The sequence below is a fragment of the Hemiscyllium ocellatum genome, chromosome 21 (assembly GCF_020745735.1).
Source record: "Hemiscyllium ocellatum isolate sHemOce1 chromosome 21, sHemOce1.pat.X.cur, whole genome shotgun sequence".
Lineage (NCBI taxonomy): Eukaryota > Metazoa > Chordata > Chondrichthyes > Orectolobiformes > Hemiscylliidae > Hemiscyllium > Hemiscyllium ocellatum.
The window spans coordinates 66465117-66487111 of record NC_083421.1 but is presented as its reverse complement, the minus strand read 5'-3'; the positions used below and the strand labels follow the sequence as shown (position 1 = coordinate 66487111).

The 21995-nt window shown below is 44.3% G+C and overlaps 1 protein-coding gene across 1 annotated transcript in view; it reads left to right on the top strand.

Moving 5' to 3' along the window:
• Nucleotides 1-21995, top strand: part of adamtsl2 (ADAMTS-like 2) — a 200161-nt gene that overhangs the window by 107163 nt on the left and 71003 nt on the right. Inside the window, exon 14 of the mRNA XM_060841240.1 lies at nt 9433-9646. Coding sequence (XP_060697223.1) covers nt 9433-9646 — 214 coding nt within the window. The remainder of the gene's footprint in view (nt 1-9432; nt 9647-21995) is intronic.

Sequence of the window (21995 nt, the reverse complement as noted above, 5' to 3'; positions counted from 1 at the left end):
ATATAAATTTAATGGGAACAATATTGAAATGTATTAATGGAAAATTAGACAGAATGACGCACTGAAAATCCTTTTAACATAATGCCTTGTGTGTCTTCCTGCTGTCCCACTCCAATATAGAAGTTGTTGGTGAGCCTGCTCACAAAATCAATGGTTGCCACGCATCACTTTAACTTTTAGGAACAAAATTGATTGCTTTATAAGGCAAGATTGTACACAGATCTCTGAAAGTTGCCACCCAGGTAAATAGTGCTGTGAGGAAGGCATATGGTGTACTGGGCTTTATTGGCAGAGGAATTGAGTTCCGGAGTCCTGAGGTCATGTTGCAGTTGTATAAGACTCTGGTGAGGCCTCATCTGGAGTATTGTGTGCAGTTTTGGTCGCCATACTATAGGAAGGATGTGGAAGCTTTAGAACGAGTGCAGAGGAGGTTTACCAGGATGTTGCCTGGAATGGTAGGAAAATCTTATGAGGAAAGGCTGAGGCACTTGGGGCTGTTCTCATTGGAGAAGAGAAGGTTTAGGGGAGATCTGATAGAAGTGTATAAGATGATTAGGGGTTTAGATAGGGTAGATACTAAGAACCTTTTACCGCTAATGGAGTCAGGTGTTACTAGGGGACATAGCTTTAAATTAAGGGGTGGTAGGTATAGGACAGATGTTAGGGGTAGATTCTTCACACAGCGGGTTGTGAGTTCATGAAATGCCCTGCCAGGAGCAATGGTGAACTCTCCTTCTTTATGTTCATTTAAGCGGGCATTGGATAGGCATTTGGAAGTTATTGGGCTAGTATAGGTTAGGTAGGACTCGGTCGGCGCAACATCGAGGGCCGAAGGGCCTGTACTGCGCTGTATCCTTCTATGTTCTATGTTCTAAGACTTCCGTCCCTATCTCAAGATGGAGTTGTGTATGAGGGAACTGCCATCCAATCTGATTGGCTGTAGCTGTTTAGCTCTGCAGGATCAAGGAGGAGTGGTGGCCAATGCACAGATGACAGACTCCTGTCAAAACTGACATAACTACCACTAAAGATGTACTAATCCCAATTTCCTGCACTTGTCCCATATTCTTGAATGTTATGATATTTGAAGTGCTCATCTAAAGATTTTTTAATGTTTATAAGGTTTTCAGCCTCCACTACCTCCCCACGCAGTGCATTCCCAGATTCTCACCTGGTCAGGGAAGACTTGTTGGATTTTGCGAGTAATCCTACTTTCAATCCTGCTGATTTCTATGAATAAAATTCAGTCTATGGGTTAGGGGCTTGGAAGGTGCTGTCTAACGATCTTTGGTGAATTTCTGAAATACATCTTGCAGTTAGCACACACTGCTGCTAGTGAGCATCAGTGACAAAGGGAGTGGATGCTTGTGGACATTATGCGAATCAAATAGGTTACCTTGTCCTGGATGATGGCAGGCTTTTTTTCAGTGTTGTTGGAGCTGCACCCATCCACGCAAGTGGGGAATATTCCATTACATCTGACTTGTACGACGTAGATCTTGGACAGTGAAGGAAGTGAATTACTCGCTTCCTATTAGGGATTCTTATTCTCTGACCTGCTCTTGTAGCCACTGTGTCAAATGCATTTGAATTCTAGTCAGTGGTAACTTCTATGGTATTGATAGCGGGAATTCAATGATGATAAGCCATTGAATGTTAAGGGGTGGTAGTAACATTGCCTCTTACGGGAGTTGTTCATTGTCTGGCAGTTGTGTGGCATGAATGTTACTTGGCACCTTTCAACACCAGTCTGGATATAGTCCGAGTCATGCTATGTTTCAGCATAGACTGCTTCAGTAGCTGAAGAGTTTAGATTAGATTTCCTGCAGTGTGGAAACAGGCCCTTCGGCCCAACAAGTCCACGCTGACCCTCCAAAGAATAACTCGCCCAGACCCATTCCCTCCGAATGATGCACCCAATGTAATGCGCAATTTAGCATGGCCAATTCAGTTGACCTGCACATCTTTGGACTGTGGGAGGAAACTCAGATACGGGGAGAATGTGCAAACTCCACACAGACAGTTTCCCAAGGCTGGAATCAAACCCGAGTCCCTAGCTCTGTGAGGGAGTAGTGCTAACCACTGAGCCACCCTTGCTAACGGTGCTGAACATTGCTGTTTGCACAATGAACGTCCCCACTTCTGACCATTGATGGAACAGCTGAAGATTCCTGAAGAAGGGCTTATGCCCGAAATGTTGAATTCCTGTTCTTTGGATGCTGACTGACCTGCTGCGCTTTTCCAGCAACACATTTTCAGCTCTGGAACAGCTGAAGTTGGTTATGCCTAGGACACTACCCATGCAGAGATGTCCTCTACCAGAGATGGCTGACCTCCAACAATCGTCCTCCTCTGTGCAAAGTATGACAAGTGAGCCAGTGGAGAGCTTTCCCCCAACTCCCTTTGACTTTACCTTTTTGTTAGAATTCCTTGATGCCACACTCATTCAAATGCAGCGTTAATATCGAGGGCTCGCCCTCATTGGAATTCAGCTCTTTTGACCATATTTGAACCAAGCTATAATGACACTAGGAACGAAGTGACTCTGGCAGAACCCAAACTGAACATCAGCAAGGAGGTTATTGCTGACCTTATGCTGCTTGACTGTGTTATTAATGATACCTTCCATACCGAGATCAAGAGTAGACTGAGGGAAAGTTACTTTGCTGGGTTGGATTTGTCATACTTTTTATGTGCAGGTTGTGCCTGGACAAGTTTCCACATTGTTGGGTGGATGCCATAATTTTGCTGTACTGGAACAGTTTGGTTAGAGATGCTGCGAGTTCTGGAGCAGAAAATTTCAGTACTATTTTGGAAATTAATAGTGATAGGCAGAGAAATCAAGATCTAAAATTGAGCAGGGCCACAGTGATTGGAACTAAGAATATTAAAAAGACATTCCTTAAGGCCTTTTGCATTAATACAGAGTTTTGCATTAAAATGGATGCATTAGTCTTGGGTCTAAATGGGTATGATATAGTGGGCATTACTGCAGGGTGATCAAAAATTTTGCATTTGTTTAGAAAGGAAAGACAAAAAGGAAAATGAAGTGAGGTAGCACTGCTGATTATAAAGGAAATTAATACAATTGCGATGAAGGACAATAGCTCTGGTGAGGTACAGTCTGTACAAATTCAGCATGAGCAGAAAATATTAATAGTAGTAGTATTGGGGAAGGTATTAAAAGTTGTAAAGGTGATGATGTGTGACTTCAATCAGCATGTAAATTAGGCATGTAACTCAGGAACAGCCCCAAAGAGAAGGAATTCTTGGAGTGTGTATCGGATCGTTTTATTGATTAATATGTTGAGGAACCAAGTAGAGCAAAGGCCATCCATGACTGGGTATTGTGGAATGAGGAATGAATAATTGGTGATCTAGTTATGTGTGGGCCCTTTAGAGAGGTGTAACCAAGATCAGATAAAATGTTTCATTATGATAGAATAGAACCCCTACAGTGTGGAAGCAGGCCATTCAGCCCATCAGGTCCACATCGACCTTCCAAAAAATATCCCACCCAAACTCAACCCCCCACCCCCCACCTTATTCCCTGTAATCTTGCATTTCCCATGAATGATCCACCTAATCTACACAACACATCCCTGGCAATTTAGCATGGCCAATCTACCTAATCTGGATGCCTTTAGACGTAGAAGAAAACTGGAGCACCTGGAGGAAACCCACATTAACACAAGGAAAATGTGCAAACTCCACACAGATTGTTGCCCTAAGCTGGAATTGAACCTGGGTCACTGGCGCTGTGAGGTAGCACTAAGCTGGAATTGAACCTGGGTCACTGGCGCTGTGAGGTAGCAGTGCTTGCCACCCGTGTTGCCCGAAGATGAAGAATAACATTTGTTTCTGAGACTAGGATCCTGAATTTAAATAAAGGAAATTACGGTGGTATATGGGGCGATAAATTGGAGATTGTTACTTAAGGGGATGGTAGTTGGTAGGCATCGGCAAACATTTAGGTAAAAACAATGACTGCAGATGTTGGAAACCAGATTCTGGATCAATGGTGCTGGAAGAGCGCAGCAGTTCAGGCAGCATCCAACGAGCAGCGAAATCGACGTTTCGGGCAAAAGCCCTTCATCAGGAATAAAAATTTAAAGAGCACATGGGTGAACTGCAAAAGTTATTCATCCCAGCCTGGCAAAAAATATAAAATGGGAAATATGGCCAGACCATGGCTAACAAGAGAAATTAGGAATAGTAGTAAATCCAAGGAAGTGGGGTAGGGAGCTGCTCAGGGAATAAGGGTGACAGTAAGTTTACATGGAACATATAAATCGATTGTTAAAAAATACTTATGTAGTTGTATGAAGAAAAAGAAATTAGTAATGTTTAGTATAGTCTTACAGTCTAAAACAGGAGTTTATAATGAAGAACAAAGAGGTGATGGACCAATTATATGCATACAGTTTTAATTGGTTCCTTAACACCCAGAAGACTGTCGCAGATCAGACATCTCATCCCATGGATTCCATGGTGTCGGCAATTTAGAATTTCATTGAAATGCACAGGACAGCTGACAGGTTTATTGGAGGCAGTAGGCGAACTAACTCAAATGTTGAAGGAACAAAAACAGAAATTGCACGAAACAGAGGACATTATAAGTGCACATTGGTGGCATGGGTGAAACTCCATTATAAATATATTCCCACATTTGTAAATATACATTTACTGTTCATCATCACCAATGTCTTCCCAGCTGCAACTACAAGAATTAAGGTACAGCCTCTAGCCATCTTTAGCACCACAAATTCTCTTAAGGCCCAAGGTGTGAAGTGAGCAGATCCAGCATCATGTAGAAGCTATGAGACCATGGCAGGTGCTTGCTACTCTGGCCACAATATATTGCTTGTATGACACAAATATTAATGGTACCATTTTCTGAGTACTTGGCTCAAGGTTTGGACTTGACACAGGTCAATGCCTAAGATTTACATTCAGCATTTAGTGTCGACAGATATCTTTCAAATGTCTTGTGATGTCTTTGTTGAATGAGATTATCCTTTTTGAAGGGTCTGACATCACATGAAAGTGGAGCCCCCTTCCTTTCAGACTGAAACATTTAGCCTGCCCATTCTGAGTGTAGTGGCAACCATTTTCATTCCTATCATACTTTACATTCCTGCATCAAGGTGGAAAGAAAAGCGATCACTGTTCACACAGCAAGCCCCATGGCCAGCCTCTGTCTTGTGGTAGCCTTGCTTATCTACCTCTTACATTTTGATATTAACCATGTTCCCACTCAACCCTTCACCTCCGCTTTTTAGCCCCTGACCCTTGGACATATTGAGTCATGGCAGACATAGTGTGCCTACACCCCATTGATGCTGACTGTTGATGACCACTTATCACACCTAGTCCCTTTGTTTCACAGGGTAACCCACCCCTCGCCCCCCCCCCCCCCCCCCGCTCTTCCCAAAGAAATCCCCCACTGCAACTTCTACCACCTGGCCTGGCTCATTCCCCAACACCAGGTCCAATATGGCCCCTTTCCTTGTCGGACTATTGACGTATTGCTCCAGAAGGGGCACAGTGGTTAGCACTGCTGCCTCACAGCACCAGGGACCCGGGTTCAAATCCTGACTCAGGTGACTGTGTGGAGTTTGCACATTCTCCCCGTGTCTGCGTGGGTTTCCTCCGGGTGCTCCGGTTTCCTCCCACATTCCAAAGATGTGCAGGTCAGGTGAATTGGCCATGCTAAATTGTCCCTATAGTTAGGTAAGGGTGTAAATGTAGGGGTATGGGTGGGTTGCGCTTTGGCGGGTCGGTGTGGACTTGTTGGGCCGAAGGGCCTGTTTCCACACTGTAAGTAATCTAATCTAAAACTTTCCTGGATGCTCCTTACAAATGCCCCATCCAGACCTCTGACACTAAGTGTAGCCCAGTCAATGTTGGGAAAATTAAAATCTCCCATCACCATCACCCTGTTGCCTCTATATCTTTCATTATCTGTTTATAGCCCCAACAATATGACTGCACCCTTCTTATTTTCAGCTCCACCTATAATGCCTCACTGTTCCAGCCCTTCACAGTATCCTCCTTTAGCACAGCCATGATACCATCCTTGACCAGCAATGCAACTCCTCTCCCCCTACACGTACTTCCCTACCTGTCCTGTCTGAAGCATCTCTATCCTGGAACATTTAGTTACCAATCATGCCTTTCTTTCAACTAAGTGTCTGTGATTGCAATAATGCAATACACCCAGGCACCAATCCAAGCCCTAAGTTCATCTGCCTTACCCACTATACTCCTTGCATTAAAGTATATGCGCTTCAGGCCACCAGTTCTTTTGTGTACATCTGCTCTCTGCCTACTCTTCCCCTTGGTAATGCTAACTTCATGATCCTTACAGTCTCTAGTTTTCACCTCACTGTCTACTCGTCTTCTCTTCTGGTTCCCAGTCCCCTGTCACATTAGTTTAAAACCTCCTCAAAGCAGTAGCAAAGCTTTCCCCCAAGGACATTAGTTCCAGTCTGGTTCAGGCGTAGACTGTCCAATTTGTAATAGTCCTACCTTCCCCAGAACCAGGCTCTATGTCCCACAAATCTGAACCCCTTCCTTCTACGCAATTCCTCAAGCCACGTGTTCATCCAGCCTATTCTTTCATTTCTACCCTGGCTAGCATGTGGCACTGGTAGCAATCCCGAGATTGCTACTTTTGATGTCCTCCTCTTTAACTTCGCTCCTAGCTCCCTGAATTCTGCTTTCAGGACCTCATCTCATTTTTTGACTTATATCATTGGTGCCTATATGCACCATGACAACTGGCAGTTGACCCTCCCCTTTCAGAATGCTCTGCAGCCGATTGATGACGTTCCTGACCCGAGCACCTGGGAGGCAACATATCATCCGGGAATCTCGTTTTCAGCCACAGAACTGTCTATCTACTCCCCTTCTATAGAATCCCCTATGACTATGGCCCTACGAGTCTTTTTCCTGCCCTTCTGAACAGCAGTACCCGCCACGGTACCATGATCCTGGCAACTGTTTCCTGGTTTGGAGGGAAAGTCTTACGAGGAAAGGCTGAGGGACTTAAGGCTGTTTTTGTTAGAGAGAAGGAGTTTAAAAGGTGACTTAATAAAGATATGTAAGATGATCAGAGGATTAGATATGGTGGACAGTGAGAGTCTTTTTCCTCGGATGGTGGTGGCTAGCACGAGGGTACATAGCTTTAAATCGAGGGTGATAGATAGAGGTCAGATGTCAGAGGTAGGTCCTTACTCAGAGAGTGGTAAGGGCATGGAACACCCTTCCTGCAACAGTAGTAGACTCGCCAACTTTAAGGGCATTTAAATGTCTTTGGATGGAAATGGAATAGTGTAGGATGGATAGGCTTCAGAATGGTTTCACAGGTCAGCGCAACGTCGAGGGCCAAAGAGTCTGTACTGTGCTGTAATGTTCTATAGGGGCAGCACGGTGGCTCAGTAGTTAGCACTGCTGTCTCTCAGCACCAGGGACCCAGGTTTGATTCCTGCTTTGGGTGACAGTCTGTGTGGAGTTTGCACACTCTCCCCGTGTCTGCGTGGGTTTCCTCCGGGTGCTCCTGTCTCCTCCCACAGTCCAAAGATGTGCAGGTCAGGTGAATTGACCATTCTAAATTGCCCATAGTGTTAGGTCCATTATTCAGAGGAAATGGGTCTGGGTAGGTTACTCTTCGGAGGGTCAGTGTGGACTTGTTGGGCCCAAGGGCCTGTTTTCCCACTGTAAGGAATCTAATCTAATCTCATGTATACATGCAGTGTGTTTGTTCCATAACCTGCTAGCAAATGACATATATGAAATTGACAAAGTTTTGTACAGCAACGTGTTGAGTCCATGAACTGTTTAAATGGCAAGGCAAGACAAATGTACTTTGATCCTTTTCAGCTCTGTCTGAAGGGTCAAAGCAAGACCAAGCAAGGCAGCGATGCCGTGAGTATTAAAATAGGAGCAAAGTGAGAGAGTGTTAAGAGACCAAGCAAGGAGGCTTGAAATGCACCTTGGTCCAGTCCTAGAGTTTGGTGCCTATCCCTGTGCGCAAAGTGTTCAGTTGGCAGCATTGCAATGAGAGGTGCCAGTGCTGGTGCAAAGTGCAACAATGAAATGTGGAACCATGAACCGAGAGACCTAAGGATCAATAGAAATTGAGCCTATGGTATAATCTGCATCTGATCAAACGAAACCATTTAGGCTAATTTACTTTGCTAAGGAAGAAAAATAAATCTCTAGATGCAAACAGATGATGTGTGTACTTCTTCTACATGTCTAAGTTTGGCGAAAAGCTTGTAAGTAATTCATGGAAAAAAGGCATTTACATTTTCTGTTTTAAAAGAAATTCACAGATTCTAAAGGCATAAAATGATATTAAGCCTAAATTTAGAAACATTTTAATCGATTTGCCAACCCCAATTCCAAAAACAAACCACTGCATGTTTCCCAGTTGATTTCCTCTTAAGGCTAGTCCAACTGCCTCTTAGTATAACTGATGTTAATGGCCATGGTTGTCTTCCTGGGCAATTTGTTCTAAGTTTAAACCATTTTCTTTTCTCTGTTTCATCACATTTTCCAAAGTTTCTCGTAAGACCATAAATTATAGGAGCAGAATTCAGCCATTTGGCCCACCAAGTCTGCTCCACTATTCAATCATTGCTGATGCATCTCTCAAACACATTCTCCTGCCTTCTTCCTGTAATCTTTGATTTCTTAGTAATCAAGAACCTAATCATCTCTGTCTTAAATATGCTCAATGACTTGGCCAGTACAGCCTTCTGCAGCAATGAGTTCCACAGATTCACTGCTGTTTTACCTAAGAAATTCTTCCTCATCTAGGTTCTAAACTGCTGATCCTTTACTCTGAGACTGTGCCCTCATGTTCTAGTCTTTCCTACTGGTGGAAACATCTCCACATCAACTCTACCCAGGCCTCTTGGTATTCTGTAAGTTACAATGAGGCCTCCCCACTCCCCCATCCTTCTAAATCCCATCGAGTACAGATCCAGAGTCCTCAAACACTACTCATTCCCAGGATCATTCTTGTAAACCTCCTCTGAACTCCTTCCAACACCAGTACATCCTTCATTAGATATCTGGCCACAGCCTCACCTATTTTCTAATCAACCTATTCAGAGATTTTATTACACACTTCTGAAAAATGGACTTGACTGAGGCCTTCTGGCTGAAAGGTAGGGATACTACCAGTGCACCACATTGCCTCAGTAATACATCTCTGCTCTTGAAATGAATGCTAACATTACATTTGCCTTGTAACTGTCAAGTGAACCTCCACGTTAACCTTCAGAAAATCCTGAACTAGGACTCTGTACCTTCAGACCGTAAATACTGTTTCTACTTTTCCTTTGGTTGATTTTTTTTTAATCAATAATAAAGAACAGAGAGAATGCACTGACTTATCCTTTAAATAAATAACATTTGCAGATGGGAGACTAGCAGTTGGAGTGAGTGCTCACGTACCTGTGGAGAAGGACACCAATTCAGAATAGTCCGCTGCTGGAAGATTCTCTCTGCAGGGTTTGACAGTTCAGTGTACAATGAAATGTGTGAATCTGCTGATCTCTCCAAGCCATCTGAACATAAAACCTGCAAAAACCCATCTTGTGGCCCACAGTGGGAGATGTCAGAGTGGTCAGAGGTAGGATTACTATTTTTTTCCATTTAACTAGTCATCTTCCCAATGTTAATTGTGATAATCTATTTGGGAAAGTGAACTGATACTCAGGCTCCATTTCTCTTGGGATTGTCTCAATAGTTAAAGTTCTAATCAAATTACTCAAAGTGCTCAACTCCTGTCTGATCACTCAGGTTAACAGAAAACACTGGCAATGTTTCTGTTCTTAACAAGAGATTAATATTTGTTACAAATAAATCAGTTCTAACAACAGGCAAGCAAAATGTGAATTATCAGCTTGTAGCCCTATCCCTCCTGAAACTCTTATGTACTCATGGAGAGAAACATAGACAAACAAAAGAAACATAGATGCTATATGTAGAGAAAATATGTTAAAAGAACACACTCAGTAGAACCAATCCACATAGTTCAACAAGGTGTCCTTGTCCATGAATTATAAAAAGGCCAGCATCCAAGTTCAGTGGGTAATTGGGAAGACGAAGGGAATGGCATATAAAAGTAGGGAGGTTTTGCTAAAACTATAAAAGGCACTAATCAGGTCACAGCTGGAATACTGTGAACAGGTTGGGCGCCTTAGCTAAGGCAAGATATGCAGACTTTGGCGATAGTCCAGAGAAAGTTTAGACTGATTCCCAGCTATGGAAGGACTATTTTATGAGGAGAAATTGAATGTGTTGGGCCTCTACTTGTTGGAATTTGGAAGAATGAGAGGCGATCTTCTCGAATCACACAAGATTCATAAGTGACTTGACAGGATAGACGCAGAAAGATTAATTCCCATGTGGGAGACTCAAGGACAAAAGGACGTAGTCTCAATATGGGGCCATGCATTTCAGTCAGAGATGGGCAATTTTTTTAATCTTTGAGGGTAGTGAATCTGTGGAATTCTTCATTACACAAGACTGTGAAGGCTGAGTCATTAAATATATTCAAGGCTGAGATGGATAGATTTTTAACCAGTAAGGAAATAAAGGGTTATGGGAAGTGGCAGGAAAGTAGAGCTGACGATTATCAGATCAGCCATGATCACTCTGAATGACTGAGCAGACCCGATGAGTTGAATGGCCTATTTCTGCTCCTGTGCCTTAAGGTCCTACTGCCCTTTTGCTTCTTCCGGGTCCTGACGTCCAGTCTTCTTCATTTCAAAACCCTTCAGTTCTTTACTTCAGATACAGGCAGGAGAATCACTACTTTTTCAATCTCTTAATCTCTTGTTAGAGGAAGCTTGTGTGGAAATGGTGAGTGAGAATAGCAAGATATCTTCCAATTCTTTCTGAAGAAGGGTCGCTGACCTGAAATGTTAACTGCACTATCTCCACAGATGCTGCCAGCTCTGTTGAGCTCCTCCAGCAATTTGTGTTTTTGTTTCAATTTCCAAGTTACTTCTCTGCAGGGAGAGTGTGAACTTTTTAGAGTCTAGAGGCTTTCTGTTCTCTATTGTTCACTTTGACTCCTACTTGAACAAAGCAACAGCGTAAATACAACTTACGACAAGTTCCAATAACTTGTTTTAAAACAACAACGCCACCTTCCATGATTTCTTTGTTTTAGAGCAGATTTCTCCACAATCTAAGATAAACAAAAATAAGATGTATTATTTGCAATTCAGTTTACATTAATAAATCCAAAAGGGAAATTGCAAAAGATTCCTATTTCTAAGAAATTTTCATTCTGAGGTTTTCAAGTTTTAGAATAAAAGAGGAGAATATTGGATCAGGTCTGAAAGCAGGCACAGGGCTTGATGCAGTGAAAAGTCTGTGCTTATTTCTTTGTGTGCAAGAAAACAATTGCCTACATCAGCTGCAATTCAAATACAATAAGGGGAGAAACACAATTTTATACAGTAGGGAGCGAGGAAAACACACAAAAATAAATCCACATAAAATTATATTTCTCGGGGCAGGTACCTTACGCCGCATTAAACAATTGTTTGATCCCTCTTGGTAGTGACTGTGGGACAGCCACTTATGATGTAGAATGATTATTGTCCTCTTGCTTGCTTTCATCTGAGGATTAATTTATCAGTTTTTCTAAAGCAAATACTTCTTATTTTTGAAAACAAGACACTGATAATAGGGCATGTTTGGCACTGGATAAATTGTTGACACTTGTTAAATGTGTATCATGACTGCTTTCTTTTTGTAATTCTTATCTTTGTTTTCATATGCTAGAGTTTTAGAAAGTCAATTCCTGCAGTAATAGCTGTTAACAGAAATTCTCACATTATACAGTAAATTCTAGGCAAATTCAGTTTTTAAGGGACTTCCATATCTAATAGAATGGATTGTCCTGAGGATTATTGACCAGTTATTGATGTCAAAAGCCTTTTGCCTGCCAATAACTATGTGATTGGCTTCTAGGTAGCTAAACAGCTTCTCTGTGTAATTGTTTTGATAGAAAACATCAGACCTTTGGAGAGAAAGGAGCTGCTTTTGCTCTACACAAAAAAAAGCATATTAAGTCTGAAGGTAGCCCGTTTAACTCCCTTTGCAGTTGCTGTAAGCTGTGACACTTGATTGATAAATCAAAGATCTTTAGGCTTTGGAACCAGTCATTCTGTGCCTCCTGCAAACAGATGAAAATATCTAAAGGAAGATCAGGAAGCACTGTTCTGATCAGCACAAGCATCATCTTAGCAAATCCTTGAGACAGGAATCCAGTCTTTTCTTCTGTCCACAACTTCCATATCTTTTTCCTGTCTGTGTGTGTATATCAGTGTTGAAAGGAAGTTTATAAGGGGGTTAGAATTTTACCTAGTAGAGTTATGCATACCAACAGTTCAAGGTTTGTGCGAAGATTTGTAGCTCGGGTGCTCGTTGTTGTGGTTCTGTTCGCCGAGCTGGAAGTTTTTGTTGCAAACGTTTCGTCCCCTGGCTAGGCGACATCATCAGTGCTTTGGAGCCTCCTGCGAAGCGCTTCTTTGATGTTTCTTCCGGTATTTATAGTGGTCTGTCCTTGCCGCTTCCAGTTGTCAGTTTCAGCTGTCCGCTGTAGTGGTTGGTATATTGGGTCCAGGTCGATGTGTTTGTTGATGGAGTTTGTGGATGAATGCCATGCCTCTAGGAATTCCCTGGCTGTTCTCTGTCTGGCTTGCCCTATGATAGTGGTGTTGTCCCAGTCGAATTCATGTTGCTTGTTGTCTGTGTGTGTGGCTACTAGGGATAACTGGTCGTGTCGTTTCGTGGCTAATTGATGTTCATGTATGCGGATTGTTAGCTGTCTTCCTGTTTGTCCCATATAGTGTTTTGTGCAGTCCTTGCGTGGGATTTTGTACACTACATTAGTTTTGCGCATGTTGGGTATCGGGTCCTTCGTTCTAGTGAGTTGTTGTCTGAGCGTGGCTGTTGGTTTGTGTGCCGTTATGAGTCCTAAGGGTCGCAGTAGTCTGGCTGTCAGTTCAGAACCGCTCCTGATGTATGGTAGTGTGGCTAGTCCTTTGGGTTGTGGCATGTCCTCATTCCGTGGTCTTTCTCTTAGGCATCTTTTGATGAAGTTGCGCGGGTATCCGTTTTTGGCGAATACCTTGTATAGGTGTTCCTCTTCTTCTTTTTGCAGTTCTGGTGTGCTGCAGTGTGTTGTGGCCCTTTTGAATAGTGTCCTGATGCAGCTTCGTTTGTGTGTGTTGGGGTGGTTACTTTCATAGTTTAGGACTTGGTCTGTGTGTGTTGCTTTCCTGTATACCCTTGTGGTGAATTTTCCGTTCAGTGTTCTCTGTACTATCACGTCTAGGAATGGGAGTTGGCTATCCTTTTCTTCTTCTCTCGTGAATCGGATTCCTGTGAGTGTGGCGTTGATGATCCGGTGTGTTTTTTCTATTTCCGTGTTTTTCATGATTACAAACATGTCATCGACATATCTGACCCAGAGTTTGGGTTGAATTTGTGGTAGGACTGTTTGTTCTAACCTTTGCATAACTGCCTCTGCTATGAGTCCCGAGATTGGTGATCCCATGGGTGTTCCACCAGCTATATGAACAAATCAACGGAACACCCATGGGATCACCAATCTCGGGACTCATAGCAGAGGCAGTTATGCAAAGGTTAGAACATACAGCCCTACCACAAATTCAACCCAAACTCTGGGTCAGATACGTCGATGAGACCTTTGTAATCATCAAAAACACAGAAATAGAAAAAACACACCGAATCATCAACGCCACACTCACAGGAATCCGATTCACGAGAGAAGAAGAAAAGGATAGCCAACTCCCATTCCTAGACGTGATAGTACAGAGAACACCGAACGGAGAATTCACCACAAGGGTATACAGGAAAGCAACACACACAGACCAAGTCCTAAACTATGAAAGTAACCACCCCAACACACACAAACGAAGCTGCATCAGGACACTATTCAAAAGGGCCACAACACACTGCAGCACACCAGAACTGCAAAAAGAAGAAGAGGAACACCTATACAAGGTATTCGCCAAAAACGGATACCCGCGCAACTTCATCAAAAGATGCCTAAGAGAAAGACCATGGAATGAGGACATGCCACAACCCAAAGGACTAGCCACACTACCATACATCAGGAGCGGTTCTGAACTGACAGCCAGACTACTGCGACCCTTAGGACTCATAACGGCACACAAACCAACAGCCACGCTCAGACAACAACTCACTAGAACGAAGGACCCGATACCCAACATGAGCAAAACTAATGTAGTGTACAAAATCCCATGCAAGGACTGCACAAAACACTATATAGGACAAACAGGAAGACAGCTAACAATCCGCATACATGAACATCAACTAGCCGTGAAACGACACGACCAGTTATCCCTAGTAGCCACACACACAGACAACAAGCAACATGAATTCGACTGGGACAACACCACTATCATAGGGCAAGCCAGAAAGAGAACAGCCAGGGAATTCCTAGAGGCATGGCATTCATCCACAAACTCCATCAACAAACACATCGACCTGGACCCAATATACCAACCACTACAGCGGACAGCTGAAACTGACAACTGGAAGCGGCAAGGACAGACCACTATAAATACCGGAAGAAACATCAAAGAAGCGCTTCGCAGGAGGCTCCAAAGCACTGATGATGTCGCCTAGCCAGGGGACGAAACGTTTGCAACAAAAACTTCCAGCTCGGCGAACAGAACCACAATACCAACAGTTTATAATTGTCTACCTCTATCTAAAATCAATTTATTAATCATCATTCTTGTTATGTAAAAAAAATCCTGATCCATGCTTTCTGTTATCCTGAGTCTAAAAGACAGGTAAACTAGGGAACTCTGCATAATTTTTAAAACTTTAACATTTGCGGGAGCTCTGAAAGTAGCATGTTTGATTTTCAATGCATTTCCTCAGTGAGACATAAGAGTTTGGGGGCTCATCAGGGGTCAGTTGAAACAGAGGCAAAAAGAATTTGTGTGTGGTATTAGAAAATACTGCAGGTGAAGAAAAAAAACCAAGTTTGTACTGCATTTAAAAGTGGTCCTGGAAATGGCAAACGAGTGCCTGCAGATGGCAGCATTGTCCCTAACAATCTGAAAGGAACTTTGAAAGACCGTGTTGATTCATTTGGTAGGTAAACTGGAATTAGCATTGCTGGACAGAGCTAAGAATGCAGAGATAATGGAGGTAGTATGACAGCACTTGGGTTTAGGAGAAAGTGAGAACTGCAGATGCTGGAGATCAGAGCTGAAAAATGTGTTGCTGGAAAAGCGCAGCAGATCAGGCAGCATCCAAGGAGCAGGAGAATTGACGTTTTGGGTATAAACCCTTCTTCAGGAATGAGGAGGGTGTGCCGAGCAGGCTAAGATAAAAGGTGGGAAGGAGGGACTTGGGGAAGGAGTGTTGGGAATGCAATAGGTGGAAGGAGGTTAAGGTGAGGGTGATAGGCCAGAGAGAGGGTGCGGGTGGAGAGGTCGGGAAGAAGATTGCAGGTCAAGAAGGCGGTGCTGAGTCCGAGGGTTGGGACTGAGATAAGGTGGGGGGAGGAGAAATGAGGAAGCTGGAGAAATCTGCATTCATCCCTTGTGGTTGGAGGGTTCCTAGGCAGAAGATGAGTCACTCTTCCTCCTGGCGTCGTGTTGCCATGGTCTGGCAATGAAAGAGGCCAAGGACCTGCATGTCCTTGGCGGAGAGGGAGGGGGAGTTAAAGTGTTCGGCCACGGGGTGGTTGGGTTGGTTGGTGTGGGTGTCCCAGAGGTGTTCTCTGAAACGTTCCGCAAGTAGGCAGCCTGTCTCCCCAATGTAGTGGAGGCCACATCGGGTGCAGTGGGTGCAGTAAATGATGTGTGTGGAGGTGCAGGTGAATTTGTGACCGATATGGAAGGATCCCTTGAAAGTGAGGGGGGAGGTGTGGGCACAAGTTTTGCATTTCTTGCGGTTGCAGGAGAAGGTGCCAGGAGTGGAGGTTGGGTTGGTGGGGGGTGTGGATCTGACGAGGGAGTAACGGAGGAGTGGTCTTTCCGGAACGCTGATAGGGGAGGGGAAGGAAATATATCCTTGGTGGTGGGGTCTGTTTGGAGGTGGCGGAAATGACAGCGGATGATACGATGCACGTGGAGGTTGGTAGGGTGGTAGGTGAGGACCAGTGGGGTTCTGTCCTGGTGGTGATTGGAGGGGCGGGGTTCAAGGGCGGAGGAGCAGGAAGTGGAGGAGATGCGGGGGAGAGCATCATTAACCACGTCTGAGGGAAAATTGTGGTCTTTGAAGAAGTTGGCCATCTGGGTTGTTCAGAATTGAAATTGGTCTCCTGGGAACAGATGCGGCAGAGGCGAAGGAATTGGGAATTAGGGTTGGCGTTATTACAGGGGCCAGGGTGGGAGGAGGGGTAGTCTAGGTAGCTGTGGGAGTCGGTCGGTTTATAGTAAATGTCCATGTTGAGTCGGTTGCCCGAGATAGAAATGGAAAGGTCTAGGAAGGGGAGGGAGGAGTTTGAGACGGTCCAGGTAAATTTGAGGTTGGGGTGAAAGGTGTTACTAAAGTGGATGAACTGTTCAAACTCCTCGTGGGAGCACGAGATAGCGCCGATACAGTCATCGATGTAGTGAAGAAAAAGGTGGGGTGTGGTGCCAGTGTAGCTGCGGAAGATGGACTGTTCCACATATCCGACGAAGAGGCAGGCATAACTGGGGCCCATGCGGGTACCCATGGCTACTCCTTTGGTTTGGAGGAAGTGGGAGGTTTGGAAAGAGAAATTGTTCAGAGTGAGGACCAGTTCAGTCAGTTGAAGGAGGGTGTCAGTGGAAGGGTACTAGTTGGTTCGGCGGGAAAGGAAGAAGCGGGGGCTTTGAGGCCTTCGTGATGGAGGATGGAGGTGTACAGGTACTGGATGTCCATGGTGAAGATAAGGCGTTGGGGACCGGGGAAACAAAAATCATGGAGGACGTGGGTGGTGTCCCGAACGTAGGTGGGGAGTTCTTGGACTAAGGGGGACAGGACCGTGTTGAGGTATGCAGAGATGAGCTCGGTGGGGCAGGAGCAGGCTGAGACAATGGGTCGGCCGGGGCAGTCGGGTTTGTGGATTTTGGGCAGGAGGTTGAAACGGGCGGTGCGGGGTTGTGGGACTGAGGTTGGAGGCGGTGGATGGGAGATCCCCTGAGGTGATGAGGTTATGGTTGGTCTGGGAGATGATGGGTTGGTGGTGGGAGGTGGGGTCATGGTCAAGGGAGGAGTAGGAGGAGGTTTCTGCAAGCTGGCGTTTAGCATCAGCAATGTAAAGATTGCTGTGCCAAGCTACCACCGCGCCTCCCTTGTCTGCCGGTTTGATAGTGAGGTTGGGGTTGGAGCAGAGGGAGTGAAGGACTGCACGTTGCAAGGGTGAGAGGTTGGAGTGGGTGAGAGGGGTGGACAGGTTGAGGCAGTCAATGTCGCGGCGGCAGTTGGCTATAAAGAGATCGAGGGTGGGTAAGAGGCCAGCACGGGGTGTCCGGGTGGATGGGGTGTGTTGGAGGCGGGAGAAGGGGTTGTCAGAAGGTGGGCGAGAATCCTGGTTGAAGAAGTAGGCGCGGAGGCGAAGGTGGCGGAAGAATTGTTCGATGTCTCGCCGCGTGTTGAACTCGTTAATCCAGGAGCTTAGCGGGATGAAGGTAAGGCCTCTGCTGAGGACTGATCTTTCATCCTCAGAGAGGGGGAGGTCTGAGGACTGGTGAAAACACAGCAGGGCTGGGAGCTAGGACCTGGTGTGGGGCTGGAGCTGGGAGTGGGGGGGTCGGGGTTAGGCATGTGGGTGGAGTTAGGCATGGGGGTGGAGTCGCATGCGGCGTGGTCGTTGTGCAGGTGAGTGACATCACTGGGGGCGGAAGTAGATGCGGCAACGGCAACTCCAGGGCTGCGGCGATGGCAGAAACGGTGTTGTTCCCAATGGCTGTGGATCCCGTGGAGGCTGCATGCTCTTCCTGGCGATCGTGGAGGCGATTGTCTGGGCGGCGATCGCGGAGGCTGCATGGTCGGTAGGAGCGGAAGTGACATCATGGTTCGCGGCGGCGGTTGCTGCAGTGGCCGTGTAGTTAATGGCGCCCGAGTGGTTCCGGAGGCCAATGGAAGACCTGGAACAGTTGAGGATTCTGGAGTGTGGGGGCAAGTACATGAAAGTTTTTGGTACTTACTGTCTTTAATTTCCGGTATGGCTAGGAAGAACTGTTTGTTTAGTCTTATAAACATGAGACCAGATACTCCGAGCAATGAAACACCTGAATCAAATAATATTCAGTTACAGTTAAAGCAGCTAGAGCATGAAGAAAGAGTGAAGAAACTAGCGATGGCAGGAAAAGGCAATTAGAGCAGAGAAAGATAAGAAATGGGAGATAGGATAAAGGAGACAGGAAATGGGAATGAAAAGACAGGAAATGGAAATGTGAAAGAATTAGAATTCCAAAAAGGAGAGAAAGTGAGGGAACATGAACATCAGCTTAAAATTAAGCTGTTGAAATAGGACATGCCTGGTGCTGATGCAGGGGAGGATCAAATCATAATTTGTAGTCCAGTAAGGAACTTCTTAAGTTGGTATAGGTCTTAATAAAATTTGAAGGAAAAGGTGTGGAGCATTCTTTGTGACATTCAAGAAAATAACAAGACCGATGAATTGGGCAAAAGACGACTACATATCTCTAATGCAGAGTAAAAATAAAGTCCTCATAGTCTCAGTGTACAGCTCTCTCCATAGAGAGAATTGGTGGTGAGTTTAACCTCAAGGTCACCACACCTCAAGGTGAAGAGCAAGGTTAAGAAAATGGACCTTTGGAGTGACCTCCAAAGGGAATTGAACCCACACTTGTGGTGAAACTCTGCATTTCAATCCAGCGGTCTAACCAACCGAGCTAACTGATCCCCAGATTCATTCTAAGTAAGTTGATAGATAATGTACAAGTAATTTATGTTTCACTATCAGAAGTCTTTTCTCTGGATTGTGATACTGAAAAGAAATTATTGATTAGATTAGACTTACAGTGTGGAAACAGGCCCTTCGGCCCAACAAGTCCACACCGACCCGCCGAAGCGCAACCCACCCATACCCCTACATTTACCCCTTACCTAACACTATGGGCAATTTAGCTTGGCCAATTCACCTGACCCGCACATCTTTGTGACAGTGGGAGGAAACCGGAGCACCCGGAGGAAACCCACGCAGACACGGGGAGAACGTGCAAACTCCACACAGTCAGTTGCCTGAGTCGGGAAATGAACCCGGGTCTACAGGCGCTGTGAGGCGGCAGTGCTAACCACTGTGCCACCGTGCCGCCCATTATATTTGCTCTATGTGAGTTAGTGCCTGATGCATGTGACCAACAGTTCTGGTATTTAAGAAAGTAGCTGAGGTAAACCTGTATTGAATTCAAAATAAAGGTCTCTGGCCCGAAACGTCGAATTTCCTGTTCCTTGGATGCTGCCTAACGTGCTGTGCTTTAACCAGCAACACATTTTCAGCTTTGAATTCAAAATGGTTAAGCAAAATAATTTTTGATGGATGTGAACATTTGAAGCTGAAACTGTATGAAACTTTTGGACAGGTTATTCTCTTACACAAATTTAAAATCTCCTTCCACAATAACAAGACAATTTGAGCACCAAAGGGTTACAACTGCTAGACAATAGCAATAATGGCTGAATATTATGGGCTAATCCATAAACCAAAACTTTTTTTCCCTCACCACAAATTCAAAAGGATAGAAGATAAGAGAATGAAAAAAAGGCAAGTAGCGAAGGTAAGAACTGGAAAACTGGGAAATGCCCATTGGTCTCTTCAGACCAGAGGAGAAATTACTGAGATTGGAAGTGAAAATCAGAAGTTGGTGTGTTTCAATTGTCACAAGGTGGGACAAATACATTCAGAATGCTGGAAATTGTAATGGAAACCTGTGGGAATTATTGATGCTTGTAAGAAAATGACCAGGTAGGGAATAGAAGGATATGAACCGTGTGCAGGAAGATGGGATTGATTTAGAACAGCAACATGATCAACACATACATTGTGGGCCGAAGGACCCATTCCTATGCTGTGCTGTTCTGTGTTATAGGTAGTATCCAAAATGGGAAAAAAACTGTCATTATCCCATTATTATCACCCCCGTTCTTGATATTCACAGAAGTTGTGCACAGTCACTTGGCAATACAAAACTTGAACATTGTTGTAAAGAGAGACGACAAGCTTTTTAACTTGCACTCATCAGGAAAAATTTGAGAACTGCAAATTTCCAACAATCACATTTCATACTAAGAGTATGGGAGAGGGGAGTGCCGATTGGTGGCGGGTTGACTCTGATAGACAGCTGGGAGACCAACGGGTAACTAGGTTCCCCAGGCTCTCAGATAATTAAAAACAACGGTACAAACTTTGAACATAGTCCTTTTATTTGCTCTCTCACTGTAAATGAATCAATGTTGCTTCTGGTAAGCGTAAAATTGTTTCACTTCTTTCATGTCTAAGTCACAAAACCTTTTTAAAAAAGTTGCATTCTTAGGTTAGCTGTTGACACATGAAAGAATACATTTACACCTGACTACCACCTGATGAAGGAGCAACGCTTCGAAAGCTAGTGTGCTTCCAATTAAACCTGTTAGACTCTCACCTGGTGATGTGTGATATTTAACTTTGTACACCCCAGTCCAACACCGGCACCTCCAAATCTGATCTCCAAAGGAATAGAGTGACTTTGTTCATAAGTCACTGAAAGCCAACATGATGCAGCCAGCAGTTAGAAAAGGAACTGACCTTTATTTAAAAATGGTTTAGAACAGAAGAGTAAAGATGGTTTGGTGCCTTGGTCAGACCACACCTGGAGTATTGTGCACTGCTTTAATTTCCTTACTAAGGAAATCCACATATGCTATAAAAAGAGTACAAACATTGTTTATCATATTGATCCCTGGTGTGACAAGGTTTTAAAATGACCAAAATAACCATAAGATATAGGAGCCAAATTTGACCAATCAGCCCAAGTCTGCTGCACCACTCTCAACCTAAGTTTTCTGCCTTCTCTCCATAACCCTTGAACATTAAAAGAGATTGAGTAGACCAATATTCTCTAGACTTCAGAAGATAAGTAGTGATTTCATTGAAAAGTATGAAATTCTTACAGGGACCGACAGGTTAAGTACTGGAGAGATACACTCCTTGGCTCATTTTGAAATGAGGAGACACAGTCTCAAAATAAGGACCTGGTCATCTAGAACTGAGTTGAAGAGGAATTTCTTCATTCATTGAGGATGGTTCTGAATATTTGGAATTGGCTATGAAGGCATATTCATTGCATATATTCAAAACAGAGATTGATCGATCTTTGAATGTTAAAAATATCGAAGAATACAGGAATCGTGCAGGAAATTGCAAGGAAGCAGTAGATCAGTCATGATCTAATTGAGTGGCAAGCAGGCTCGAGAGGCCAAAAGGCCTAATCCTGCTTCCTATTTCCTACTATTCTTTGTAGCAACAAATAAACTATGTTACGAACTCAAGATTTTTAAAATTGATTGTTAGTGTAACTGTTAGCGCAATCAGGGTTGTTTTTCTCAATTCTGGAATCCCATCGAACAGTATCTGTTTCATTTTGGTTTGCAAGCATGGGCTGGTTGAATGCAGTCAGTATTCTTTGAGCTTGGGGAGCTCATGGTTTCCGGTTGCTTTTTCCATGACAGCACCTTAGCCAATCAGGATTGACTTGCTGACTGGTCAGCACCATTTTCTCCTGTGCTGTAAATTGTAGTGATCGATTGAAATTTGGCATTCTTGCAGTGGTTCTGATGATTGCAAGAAGAACACTCTCTCAGCGGAGCAGGTAAGGGCTGTTTGGCAGTGGCTGCTTGAAGGCTCGGTGACATTTGTTTAACGGTTTAAATTTGAAAGTTTTTTTTAAAAAACAGCGCAGAGCGGACCCGGAAGCTGG